The following is a 12,709-nucleotide window of genomic DNA, read 5'->3' as shown; positions in this document are numbered from 1 at the left end:
CGCCTGGCCCCTGTGACGCGCCGTCGCCTGGCGTCTGTGACGCGCGCGCCCGAGCCCCTGTGACGCGCACCGGCCGCCCGCGTCCCCTGCGCCCCGCGCTCCGCCGCCTGCCGCCTGCCTGCCACTGCCTCCCGCCGCCGCCGCCGCCGGGCGGCCAGCCAAACCCTGCCCTGCCCTGCCCTGCCCTGCCCTGCCCTGCCCTGCCGCCCGCCCAGGGCGCGGGAGGCCTCGGGCACCCCGGGGACTGTGGGCGGGCGGGGCGCAAGTCTAGGCGCTCTCCCAAGCCGGCCCCGGACGCTCCAGGCCTCCTGTCCGCCCGCATCCCGGCGACGGGTCGCAGGACATCCGGCTGCTCTGCTCGGGGACAGGTGGCCCGGGGCGTCGGGCGCGTCGGCGCGTCGGCGCGTCGGCGCGTCGGGGCCCCGGGCCCGCGAGGCCCCTCCGGCCCGAGGCGCCTCCCAACGAACCCGGGCCCAACAACCCCCGGCGGCCGCCGCTCCGGCCCGGCCCCAACTTGCCCAAATCCAGCTGGAGCCACCGGCGCGACCAGAGGGCATCACCGGAAACCCCTCCGGGGCGGGCGGCGGGGCGCGGGGAGACCAGGGCGGGCCACCCTTCCCCGCCCCGCCCCGCGCCCCGCCCACGGGACCCGGACCGCGCCCTCAACCCCAGGCCCCGCGGCCACCCTGGACAGCTCCTGACTGACCGACCTGAGAGACACAGAGACAGAGACAGAGACAGAGGCAGAGACAGAGAGATTGAGAGGATCCGAGACACGGACCCAGACAGACACCCCCCGGGACAGACACACAGACGCTCACGCTGACACAGAGAGGCCCTGCCCAAGAGGCAGCTTCCCCACAGGAGGGCGGTGGTGCTTGAGCTGGGCCCGGGCAAGGAGGCGGGGGCCCTGGGGCTGGCGATCACCCCTGGGGCCCTGGGACGTGCAGACAGGGTCTCAGGAGTGCAGCGCTCCTGGGATCCCTGTCCCGCGACCCGGACGCCCAGGAGCCACGGACAGGCAGCCGGGCTCGGGCTCGCTCTCGCTCTCGCTCTCGCTCTCGCTCTCGCTCTCGCTCTCGCTCTGTGTGTGCGCGTTTTTGTGTGCGCGTGCGTGTCTGTGTCTGTTTGTGTGTTTCTTTCCTTCTCTCTTCGCCTCTTCGTTCTGGCTCTTTTCCTCTTTCTGCGGGGCGCCCCCGGACTTCCTGAGTTGACAGAACGAGCAGCCAGAAAAGTCAGGACACGGAGAACTTCGCCCGAGAAACCAACGCAATCTACCAGACGTACAGAACCCCCTCCCCGACGACCACAGCGTCCACAGTCTGCTCGAGCGCAGGTAGGGACATTACCCAGGGTCTCCCACAGGTTAGCTCACCCGTTAAGTCTCCTTAGTTTTACCAAGATGGCTAGCACGCCGAGGATGGACGGATGAGCGCCACGGTGTGATTACGGGGAGGGAAACGCACGTCCGAACACCCGTTGGTGCCTCCCGACGTCACCGGTATCCCCGTCCCGAGACCTCTGGGCTTCAGGGTTCTGGGCCGCAGCCCTCTCCCGTCGTCCACCCGGGATCCAGTGCACGATGTCTGCACTGCCCATCTCAAGAGTTTGGGCCCTGTGGGCGTTCTTGGATCCCGTTGGAAAGGGGACCTCGGGACGCGAGGGAGAGGAAAGGGCCGGGGGGCCGGGGTGGGGGGCGGGGGGCGGGCTGGGGGAAAGAGAGCGACGCCATCAACGCATGTCTGACCAGGACCTCGGCTGTGCCAGGCTCTCCATTTCCCACGGCACCGCGTCCCGTCGTCGGGGACGCCGCCTCTCGTCGGGACGTGTTGGTCTGCCGTCGGTCCTCCCGTCCCAGGCACGAGGCGGCGAACTCCCCCAAAGGCAGAGATTTTGGCACCTGCGTCCTCGGCTGCTGGGTCCGGCCCCAAGCAGGCACGCGGCCCGCAGGTGCCGGGCGAATGTCGGCGGAAAGCACTATGCTCACAGGGAAGGACGGCAGACGATGAGCGCGCACCAACCAGTGCCGCGCTCCGTGCTGAGCGGTGTGCTCCGTGCTCCCGCTTCCGCGCTCGCAACAACGCCACCGACGAGGCACTAACAGGACCCCCTTTCCAACCAGATGAGGCAACTGCCGCTCAGGGAGGGCGAGTCCCTCGCAGGAACGGCGGCCCTTGCTGCCGAGCCTTCGTTTGAGACCAAGCCTCCGGGCCCGCACTCCGGGAAACTTACGGAGACACAGCCCCAGTTCTCCCAGCAGAACACGCTCATCGGAGGTCAGATTGGGGGAGCCGTCGGAACCAGAACCACCCAGGGCGCTACCCTGCAGGGAGCGACGCGCGGCCCGCCCCGCCCCGCCACCCCGCCATCCCGGGCAAGCAGGAAGCAGGCCACAGGTGCCCTGGGTCTGCTCTGGCAGGGAAAGTGGGGCCCACGGGAAAAGGGAAACACGAGGATATTCGCTCCCAGGATGATTGCTGAACGGTGAGAGGATGGAGGTTGAGGTCCTCTCTTCCTGCTCTGCCCGCATGTCCCAGCTTCTCCACAGCGAGCAACTATTGCTTTCTGTCTGCGGTGGGGAAGAGACGGCTTACCTTGATGAATTCCCCCCTTGAAAATGTAAAAGTCCGTGCGATCTGAGGCAAGTCTCCCCTCTCCTCCTCCCTGTCATCCCCGCTCTCCTCCCCTGGAGCAAACTCCCCTCCCGCTTTCCCGGATCCCCTTTCCGCGATAGTCTGCGCGGACACAGGCAGGGGAAGAGCAGACTTTCAAAGCTGCCCGAGCCGCACGAAATGAAAGCTGAAGCCAAGGAGCCAGGAAGGGCTGGCCGCTGAGGACGGAAATGTCCTCTCGGGGGACTCGTCCACTCCCTCTGGCAGACAGAGGCCAGGAGGGGGGCAGGACAGAGTGAGGCACCTGAGTGAGGGGACACCAAAACCCTGGGCCAGCGCAGCAAGATTCCTAATCCTTCCATCCAGTCTGTTCAGAATCAAAACGGATGCAAGGGATCCACGAGGAGCCAGACACCGACCTTTCAAACGAAGGCAGGACCCCCCCCCCCCAAAAGACAAAAGCGAAGACGGAGACGGAGTTGCATCCCAGCCGGGGAGCGGGGGGAGGCGCTTGAAACTTAGACACTTGGGGAAGGGGACGTCTTTAAGGAAAGACAACACAAAAGGACCCGTACCAACTCCGGTGCGGAAACGAGGGTTTCTCGCGAACGACGGTATCAAGGACAGCCAGGTACCGACTTGGAGAAGCTGACACACGGCGCAGGCATCAGAAAATCCAGAAGCCGTCCCGCTTGGGATGGATGGCCAGGCCCGGAAGGCTCCTCTCGAGCCCAGTGGGCCCCGTCCTTCTGTAGGTGCTGTTTGGAGAGGCCTGACCCGGGGTCTTTCCTAGATGGGCTCTGGAAGACGGAGGGGCTGCTGGCAGCTTGCTGAAGCTGTCCGGGCCTCCGCAGCCCGGAGCGGGATCCGTTCCATCGCACACCACGACTCGACCAACTGCTTGGGTGCCGCGCCGGCCGAGTGGACCGCTAGGGTCTCTCAGGAGCCTGGCGGGTGGGAAGAGGCCGCCGAGGACAGAGGGAGCCCGCCGGACGAGGGCGGCGTCGGGGGCACGGCCACGCGGGGCCGGCCCCGGTTGGCCCTGGGTTCCCGTGGGGCCGCGAGGTGGAAGGGCTGGGCGGCGGCGGCGGCGGCGGCGGCGGTGGCCGCGGCCGCGGGGCACTCGCGCGGCTGGACAGCGGTGGGGGCGTGGCGGGGCGATGGGGCGACCGGTGAGGAGGGAGGAGGGGCGGGAGGAGCGTGGAGGGAGCGGCGCTGGGGCCGGGGGGGGGGGGCGCAAAAGGAGAGGGAGGCGGCGGGAGGCAAAAGCCTACAGCACCCGGTATTCCCAGGCGGTCTCCCATCCAAGTACTAACCAGGCCCGACCCTGCTTAGCTTCCGAGATCAGACGAGATCGGGCGCGTTCAGGGTGGTATGGCCGTAGACGCTGGCGGCTGCCGCCGGCGCCCCTAAGAAGCCTCGCGCGCGCGCGCGCTGTCGCCTGGCCCCTGTGACGCGCCGTCGCCTGGCGTCTGTGACGCGCGCGCCCGAGCCCCTGTGACGCGCACCGGCCGCCCGCGTCCCCTGCGCCCCGCGCTCCGCCGCCTGCCGCCTGCCTGCCACTGCCTCCGGGCGCCGCCGCCGCCGCCGCCGCGGCCAGCCAAACCCTGCCCTGCCCTGCCCTGCCCTGCCCTGCCCTGCCCTGCCGCCCGCCCAGGGCGCGGGAGGCCTCGGGCACCCCGGGGACTGTGGGCGGGCGGGGCGCAAGTCTAGGCGCTCTCCCAAGCCGGCCCCGGACGCTCCAGGCCTCCTGTCCGCCCGCATCCCGGCGACGGGTCGCAGGACATCCGGCTGCTCTGCTCGGGGACAGGTGGCCCGGGGCGTCGGGCGCGTCGGCGCGTCGGCGCGTCGGCGCGTCGGCGCGTCGGGGCCCCGGGCCCGCGAGGCCCCTCCGGCCCGAGGCGCCTCCCAACGAACCCGGGCCCAACAACCCCCGGCGGCCGCCGCTCCGGCCCGGCCCCAACTTGCCCAAATCCAGCTGGAGCCACCGGCGCGACCAGAGGGCATCACCGGAAACCCCTCCGGGGCGGGCGGCGGGGCGCGGGGAGACCAGGGCGGGCCACCCTTCCCCGCCCCGCCCCGCGCCCCGCCCACGGGACCCGGACCGCGCCCTCAACCCCAGGCCCCGCGGCCACCCTGGACAGCTCCTGACTGACCGACCTGAGAGACACAGAGACAGAGACAGAGACAGAGGCAGAGACAGAGAGATTGAGAGGATCCGAGACACGGACCCAGACAGACACCCCCCGGGACAGACACACAGACGCTCACGCTGACACAGAGAGGCCCTGCCCAAGAGGCAGCTTCCCCACAGGAGGGCGGTGGTGCTTGAGCTGGGCCCGGGCAAGGAGGCGGGGGCCCTGGGGCTGGCGATCACCCCTGGGGCCCTGGGACGTGCAGACAGGGTCTCAGGAGTGCAGCGCTCCTGGGATCCCTGTCCCGCGACCCGGACGCCCAGGAGCCACGGACAGGCAGCCGGGCTCGGGCTCGCTCTCGCTCTCGCTCTCGCTCTCGCTCTCGCTCTCGCTCTCGCTCTGTGTGTGCGCGTTTTTGTGTGCGCGTGCGTGTCTGTGTCTGTTTGTGTGTTTCTTTCCTTCTCTCTTCGCCTCTTCGTTCTGGCTCTTTTCCTCTTTCTGCGGGGCGCCCCCGGACTTCCTGAGTTGACAGAACGAGCAGCCAGAAAAGTCAGGACACGGAGAACTTCGCCCGAGAAACCAACGCAATCTACCAGACGTACAGAACCCCCTCCCCGACGACCACAGCGTCCACAGTCTGCTCGAGCGCAGGTAGGGACATTACCCAGGGTCTCCCACAGGTTAGCTCACCCGTTAAGTCTCCTTAGTTTTACCAAGATGGCTAGCACGCCGAGGATGGACGGATGAGCGCCACGGTGTGATTACGGGGAGGGAAACGCACGTCCGAACACCCGTTGGTGCCTCCCGACGTCACCGGTATCCCCGTCCCGAGACCTCTGGGCTTCAGGGTTCTGGGCCGCAGCCCTCTCCCGTCGTCCACCCGGGATCCAGTGCACGATGTCTGCACTGCCCATCTCAAGAGTTTGGGCCCTGTGGGCGTTCTTGGATCCCGTTGGAAAGGGGACCTCGGGACGCGAGGGAGAGGAAAGGGCCGGGGGGCCGGGGTGGGGGGCGGGGGGCGGGCTGGGGGAAAGAGAGCGACGCCATCAACGCATGTCTGACCAGGACCTCGGCTGTGCCAGGCTCTCCATTTCCCACGGCACCGCGTCCCGTCGTCGGGGACGCCGCCTCTCGTCGGGACGTGTTGGTCTGCCGTCGGTCCTCCCGTCCCAGGCACGAGGCGGCGAACTCCCCCAAAGGCAGAGATTTTGGCACCTGCGTCCTCGGCTGCTGGGTCCGGCCCCAAGCAGGCACGCGGCCCGCAGGTGCCGGGCGAATGTCGGCGGAAAGCACTATGCTCACAGGGAAGGACGGCAGACGATGAGCGCGCACCAACCAGTGCCGCGCTCCGTGCTGAGCGGTGTGCTCCGTGCTCCCGCTTCCGCGCTCGCAACAACGCCACCGACGAGGCACTAACAGGACCCCCTTTCCAACCAGATGAGGCAACTGCCGCTCAGGGAGGGCGAGTCCCTCGCAGGAACGGCGGCCCTTGCTGCCGAGCCTTCGTTTGAGACCAAGCCTCCGGGCCCGCACTCCGGGAAACTTACGGAGACACAGCCCCAGTTCTCCCAGCAGAACACGCTCATCGGAGGTCAGATTGGGGGAGCCGTCGGAACCAGAACCACCCAGGGCGCTACCCTGCAGGGAGCGACGCGCGGCCCGCCCCGCCCCGCCACCCCGCCATCCCGGGCAAGCAGGAAGCAGGCCACAGGTGCCCTGGGTCTGCTCTGGCAGGGAAAGTGGGGCCCACGGGAAAAGGGAAACACGAGGATATTCGCTCCCAGGATGATTGCTGAACGGTGAGAGGATGGAGGTTGAGGTCCTCTCTTCCTGCTCTGCCCGCATGTCCCAGCTTCTCCACAGCGAGCAACTATTGCTTTCTGTCTGCGGTGGGGAAGAGACGGCTTACCTTGATGAATTCCCCCCTTGAAAATGTAAAAGTCCGTGCGATCTGAGGCAAGTCTCCCCTCTCCTCCTCCCTGTCATCCCCGCTCTCCTCCCCTGGAGCAAACTCCCCTCCCGCTTTCCCGGATCCCCTTTCCGCGATAGTCTGCGCGGACACAGGCAGGGGAAGAGCAGACTTTCAAAGCTGCCCGAGCCGCACGAAATGAAAGCTGAAGCCAAGGAGCCAGGAAGGGCTGGCCGCTGAGGACGGAAATGTCCTCTCGGGGGACTCGTCCACTCCCTCTGGCAGACAGAGGCCAGGAGGGGGGCAGGACAGAGTGAGGCACCTGAGTGAGGGGACACCAAAACCCTGGGCCAGCGCAGCAAGATTCCTAATCCTTCCATCCAGTCTGTTCAGAATCAAAACGGATGCAAGGGATCCACGAGGAGCCAGACACCGACCTTTCAAACGAAGGCAGGACCCCCCCCCCCCAAAAGACAAAAGCGAAGACGGAGACGGAGTTGCATCCCAGCCGGGGAGCGGGGGGAGGCGCTTGAAACTTAGACACTTGGGGAAGGGGACGTCTTTAAGGAAAGACAACACAAAAGGACCCGTACCAACTCCGGTGCGGAAACGAGGGTTTCTCGCGAACGACGGTATCAAGGACAGCCAGGTACCGACTTGGAGAAGCTGACACACGGCGCAGGCATCAGAAAATCCAGAAGCCGTCCCGCTTGGGATGGATGGCCAGGCCCGGAAGGCTCCTCTCGAGCCCAGTGGGCCCCGTCCTTCTGTAGGTGCTGTTTGGAGAGGCCTGACCCGGGGTCTTTCCTAGATGGGCTCTGGAAGACGGAGGGGCTGCTGGCAGCTTGCTGAAGCTGTCCGGGCCTCCGCAGCCCGGAGCGGGATCCGTTCCATCGCACACCACGACTCGACCAACTGCTTGGGTGCCGCGCCGGCCGAGTGGACCGCTAGGGTCTCTCAGGAGCCTGGCGGGTGGGAAGAGGCCGCCGAGGACAGAGGGAGCCCGCCGGACGAGGGCGGCGTCGGGGGCACGGCCACGCGGGGCCGGCCCCGGTTGGCCCTGGGTTCCCGTGGGGCCGCGAGGTGGAAGGGCTGGGCGGCGGCGGCGGCGGCGGCGGCGGTGGCCGCGGCCGCGGGGCACTCGCGCGGCTGGACAGCGGTGGGGGCGTGGCGGGGCGATGGGGCGACCGGTGAGGAGGGAGGAGGGGCGGGAGGAGCGTGGAGGGAGCGGCGCTGGGGCCGGGGGGGGGGGGCGCAAAAGGAGAGGGAGGCGGCGGGAGGCAAAAGCCTACAGCACCCGGTATTCCCAGGCGGTCTCCCATCCAAGTACTAACCAGGCCCGACCCTGCTTAGCTTCCGAGATCAGACGAGATCGGGCGCGTTCAGGGTGGTATGGCCCTAGACGCTGGCGGCTGCCGCCGGCGCCCCTAAGAAGCCTCGCGCGCGCGCGCGCTGTCGCCTGGCCCCTGTGACGCGCCGTCGCCTGGCGTCTGTGACGCGCGCGCCCGAGCCCCTGTGACGCGCACCGGCCGCCCGCGTCCCCTGCGCCCCGCGCTCCGCCGCCTGCCGCCTGCCTGCCACTGCCTCCCGCCGCCGCCGCCGCCGCGGCCAGCCAAACCCTGCCCTGCCCTGCCCTGCCCTGCCCTGCCCTGCCCTGCCGCCCGCCCAGGGCGCGGGAGGCCTCGGGCACCCCGGGGACTGTGGGCGGGCGGGGCGCAAGTCTAGGCGCTCTCCCAAGCCGGCCCCGGACGCTCCAGGCCTCCTGTCCGCCCGCATCCCGGCGACGGGTCGCAGGACATCCGGCTGCTCTGCTCGGGGACAGGTGGCCCGGGGCGTCGGGCGCGTCGGCGCGTCGGCGCGTCGGCGCGTCGGCGCGTCGGGGCCCCGGGCCCGCGAGGCCCCTCCGGCCCGAGGCGCCTCCCAACGAACCCGGGCCCAACAACCCCCGGCGGCCGCCGCTCCGGCCCGGCCCCAACTTGCCCAAATCCAGCTGGAGCCACCGGCGCGACCAGAGGGCATCACCGGAAACCCCTCCGGGGCGGGCGGCGGGGCGCGGGGAGACCAGGGCGGGCCACCCTTCCCCGCCCCGCCCCGCGCCCCGCCCACGGGACCCGGACCGCGCCCTCAACCCCAGGCCCCGCGGCCACCCTGGACAGCTCCTGACTGACCGACCTGAGAGACACAGAGACAGAGACAGAGACAGAGGCAGAGACAGAGAGATTGAGAGGATCCGAGACACGGACCCAGACAGACACCCCCCGGGACAGACACACAGACGCTCACGCTGACACAGAGAGGCCCTGCCCAAGAGGCAGCTTCCCCACAGGAGGGCGGTGGTGCTTGAGCTGGGCCCGGGCAAGGAGGCGGGGGCCCTGGGGCTGGCGATCACCCCTGGGGCCCTGGGACGTGCAGACAGGGTCTCAGGAGTGCAGCGCTCCTGGGATCCCTGTCCCGCGACCCGGACGCCCAGGAGCCACGGACAGGCAGCCGGGCTCGGGCTCGCTCTCGCTCTCGCTCTCGCTCTCGCTCTCGCTCTCGCTCTGTGTGTGCGCGTTTTTGTGTGCGCGTGCGTGTCTGTGTCTGTTTGTGTGTTTCTTTCCTTCTCTCTTCGCCTCTTCGTTCTGGCTCTTTTCCTCTTTCTGCGGGGCGCCCCCGGACTTCCTGAGTTGACAGAACGAGCAGCCAGAAAAGTCAGGACACGGAGAACTTCGCCCGAGAAACCAACGCAATCTACCAGACGTACAGAACCCCCTCCCCGACGACCACAGCGTCCACAGTCTGCTCGAGCGCAGGTAGGGACATTACCCAGGGTCTCCCACAGGTTAGCTCACCCGTTAAGTCTCCTTAGTTTTACCAAGATGGCTAGCACGCCGAGGATGGACGGATGAGCGCCACGGTGTGATTACGGGGAGGGAAACGCACGTCCGAACACCCGTTGGTGCCTCCCGACGTCACCGGTATCCCCGTCCCGAGACCTCTGGGCTTCAGGGTTCTGGGCCGCAGCCCTCTCCCGTCGTCCACCCGGGATCCAGTGCACGATGTCTGCACTGCCCATCTCAAGAGTTTGGGCCCTGTGGGCGTTCTTGGATCCCGTTGGAAAGGGGACCTCGGGACGCGAGGGAGAGGAAAGGGCCGGGGGGCCGGGGTGGGGGGCGGGGGGCGGGCTGGGGGAAAGAGAGCGACGCCATCAACGCATGTCTGACCAGGACCTCGGCTGTGCCAGGCTCTCCATTTCCCACGGCACCGCGTCCCGTCGTCGGGGACGCCGCCTCTCGTCGGGACGTGTTGGTCTGCCGTCGGTCCTCCCGTCCCAGGCACGAGGCGGCGAACTCCCCCAAAGGCAGAGATTTTGGCACCTGCGTCCTCGGCTGCTGGGTCCGGCCCCAAGCAGGCACGCGGCCCGCAGGTGCCGGGCGAATGTCGGCGGAAAGCACTATGCTCACAGGGAAGGACGGCAGACGATGAGCGCGCACCAACCAGTGCCGCGCTCCGTGCTGAGCGGTGTGCTCCGTGCTCCCGCTTCCGCGCTCGCAACAACGCCACCGACGAGGCACTAACAGGACCCCCTTTCCAACCAGATGAGGCAACTGCCGCTCAGGGAGGGCGAGTCCCTCGCAGGAACGGCGGCCCTTGCTGCCGAGCCTTCGTTTGAGACCAAGCCTCCGGGCCCGCACTCCGGGAAACTTACGGAGACACAGCCCCAGTTCTCCCAGCAGAACACGCTCATCGGAGGTCAGATTGGGGGAGCCGTCGGAACCAGAACCACCCAGGGCGCTACCCTGCAGGGAGCGACGCGCGGCCCGCCCCGCCCCGCCACCCCGCCATCCCGGGCAAGCAGGAAGCAGGCCACAGGTGCCCTGGGTCTGCTCTGGCAGGGAAAGTGGGGCCCACGGGAAAAGGGAAACACGAGGATATTCGCTCCCAGGATGATTGCTGAACGGTGAGAGGATGGAGGTTGAGGTCCTCTCTTCCTGCTCTGCCCGCATGTCCCAGCTTCTCCACAGCGAGCAACTATTGCTTTCTGTCTGCGGTGGGGAAGAGACGGCTTACCTTGATGAATTCCCCCCTTGAAAATGTAAAAGTCCGTGCGATCTGAGGCAAGTCTCCCCTCTCCTCCTCCCTGTCATCCCCGCTCTCCTCCCCTGGAGCAAACTCCCCTCCCGCTTTCCCGGATCCCCTTTCCGCGATAGTCTGCGCGGACACAGGCAGGGGAAGAGCAGACTTTCAAAGCTGCCCGAGCCGCACGAAATGAAAGCTGAAGCCAAGGAGCCAGGAAGGGCTGGCCGCTGAGGACGGAAATGTCCTCTCGGGGGACTCGTCCACTCCCTCTGGCAGACAGAGGCCAGGAGGGGGGCAGGACAGAGTGAGGCACCTGAGTGAGGGGACACCAAAACCCTGGGCCAGCGCAGCAAGATTCCTAATCCTTCCATCCAGTCTGTTCAGAATCAAAACGGATGCAAGGGATCCACGAGGAGCCAGACACCGACCTTTCAAACGAAGGCAGGACCCCCCCCCCCCAAAAGACAAAAGCGAAGACGGAGACGGAGTTGCATCCCAGCCGGGGAGCGGGGGGAGGCGCTTGAAACTTAGACACTTGGGGAAGGGGACGTCTTTAAGGAAAGACAACACAAAAGGACCCGTACCAACTCCGGTGCGGAAACGAGGGTTTCTCGCGAACGACGGTATCAAGGACAGCCAGGTACCGACTTGGAGAAGCTGACACACGGCGCAGGCATCAGAAAATCCAGAAGCCGTCCCGCTTGGGATGGATGGCCAGGCCCGGAAGGCTCCTCTCGAGCCCAGTGGGCCCCGTCCTTCTGTAGGTGCTGTTTGGAGAGGCCTGACCCGGGGTCTTTCCTAGATGGGCTCTGGAAGACGGAGGGGCTGCTGGCAGCTTGCTGAAGCTGTCCGGGCCTCCGCAGCCCGGAGCGGGATCCGTTCCATCGCACACCACGACTCGACCAACTGCTTGGGTGCCGCGCCGGCCGAGTGGACCGCTAGGGTCTCTCAGGAGCCTGGCGGGTGGGAAGAGGCCGCCGAGGACAGAGGGAGCCCGCCGGACGAGGGCGGCGTCGGGGGCACGGCCACGCGGGGCCGGCCCCGGTTGGCCCTGGGTTCCCGTGGGGCCGCGAGGTGGAAGGGCTGGGCGGCGGCGGCGGCGGCGGCGGCGGCGGTGGCCGCGGCCGCGGGGCACTCGCGCGGCTGGACAGCGGTGGGGGCGTGGCGGGGCGATGGGGCGACCGGTGAGGAGGGAGGAGGGGCGGGAGGAGCGTGGAGGGAGCGGCGCTGGGGCCGGGGGGGGGGGCGCAAAAGGAGAGGGAGGCGGCGGGAGGCAAAAGCCTACAGCACCCGGTATTCCCAGGCGGTCTCCCATCCAAGTACTAACCAGGCCCGACCCTGCTTAGCTTCCGAGATCAGACGAGATCGGGCGCGTTCAGGGTGGTATGGCCGTAGACGCTGGCGGCTGCCGCCGGCGCCCCTAAGAAGCCTCGCGCGCGCGCGCGCTGTCGCCTGGCCCCTGTGACGCGCCGTCGCCTGGCGTCTGTGACGCGCGCGCCCGAGCCCCTGTGACGCGCACCGGCCGCCCGCGTCCCCTGCGCCCCGCGCTCCGCCGCCTGCCGCCTGCCTGCCACTGCCTCCCCCGCCGCCGCCGCCGCGGCCAGCCAAACCCTGCCCTGCCCTGCCCTGCCCTGCCCTGCCCTGCCCTGCCGCCCGCCCAGGGCGCGGGAGGCCTCGGGCACCCCGGGGACTGTGGGCGGGCGGGGCGCAAGTCTAGGCGCTCTCCCAAGCCGGCCCCGGACGCTCCAGGCCTCCTGTCCGCCCGCATCCCGGCGACGGGTCGCAGGACATCCGGCTGCTCTGCTCGGGGACAGGTGGCCCGGGGCGTCGGGCGCGTCGGCGCGTCGGCGCGTCGGCGCGTCGGCGCGTCGGGGCCCCGGGCCCGCGAGGCCCCTCCGGCCCGAGGCGCCTCCCAACGAACCCGGGCCCAACAACCCCCGGCGGCCGCCGCTCCGGCCCGGCCCCAACTTGCCCAAATCCAGCTGGAGCCACCG

The 12,709-nt window shown here is 68.7% G+C and overlaps 3 protein-coding genes and 3 non-coding genes across 6 annotated transcripts; all 6 read right to left on the bottom strand.

The window, feature by feature from the left end:
- Positions 1 to 220: 220 nt before the first annotated feature.
- LOC139074812 (uncharacterized) lies at positions 221 to 3,747 on the bottom strand. Its single transcript, XM_070567181.1, has 2 exons — positions 3,188 to 3,747; positions 221 to 2,569 (listed from the first exon to the last, which is right to left on the bottom strand). The coding sequence occupies exon 2, from the start codon at positions 2,528 to 2,530 to the stop codon at positions 1,601 to 1,603; it is 930 nt and encodes a 309-aa protein (XP_070423282.1). The 5' UTR covers positions 2,531 to 2,569; positions 3,188 to 3,747; the 3' UTR covers positions 221 to 1,600.
- A 132-nt stretch (positions 3,748 to 3,879) lies between these two features.
- On the bottom strand, positions 3,880 to 3,998 carry LOC139078465 (5S ribosomal RNA). The gene has a single exon (XR_011531427.1). It is a non-coding gene; the product is annotated as a 5S ribosomal RNA (ribosomal RNA).
- A 1,428-nt stretch (positions 3,999 to 5,426) lies between these two features.
- LOC139082496 (uncharacterized) lies at positions 5,427 to 7,809 on the bottom strand. Its single transcript, XM_070613944.1, has 2 exons — positions 7,250 to 7,809; positions 5,427 to 6,631 (listed from the first exon to the last, which is right to left on the bottom strand). Exon 2 carries the CDS (start codon positions 6,590 to 6,592, stop codon positions 5,663 to 5,665), a length of 930 nt encoding a protein of 309 aa, XP_070470045.1. The 5' UTR covers positions 6,593 to 6,631; positions 7,250 to 7,809; the 3' UTR covers positions 5,427 to 5,662.
- A 132-nt stretch (positions 7,810 to 7,941) lies between these two features.
- On the bottom strand, positions 7,942 to 8,060 carry LOC139078571 (5S ribosomal RNA). The gene has a single exon (XR_011531591.1). It is a non-coding gene; the product is annotated as a 5S ribosomal RNA (ribosomal RNA).
- A 1,416-nt stretch (positions 8,061 to 9,476) lies between these two features.
- Positions 9,477 to 11,818, bottom strand: LOC139082494 (uncharacterized). The gene is made up of 2 exons (XM_070613930.1): positions 11,300 to 11,818; positions 9,477 to 10,681 (listed from the first exon to the last, which is right to left on the bottom strand). The coding sequence occupies exon 2, from the start codon at positions 10,640 to 10,642 to the stop codon at positions 9,713 to 9,715; it is 930 nt and encodes a 309-aa protein (XP_070470031.1). The 5' UTR covers positions 10,643 to 10,681; positions 11,300 to 11,818; the 3' UTR covers positions 9,477 to 9,712.
- Positions 11,819 to 11,993: 175 nt separating this feature from the next.
- LOC139078447 (5S ribosomal RNA) lies at positions 11,994 to 12,112 on the bottom strand. Its single transcript, XR_011531384.1, has one exon. It is a non-coding gene; the product is annotated as a 5S ribosomal RNA (ribosomal RNA).
- Positions 12,113 to 12,709: the final 597 nt, after the last annotated feature.

The sequence above is a fragment of the Equus przewalskii genome, chromosome 1, assembly GCF_037783145.1.
Source record: "Equus przewalskii isolate Varuska chromosome 1, EquPr2, whole genome shotgun sequence".
NCBI classification, from domain to species: Eukaryota; Metazoa; Chordata; class Mammalia; order Perissodactyla; family Equidae; genus Equus; species Equus przewalskii.
The sequence above is the reverse complement of the archived record's forward strand: the minus strand, read 5'-3'. Positions and strand labels throughout refer to the sequence as shown.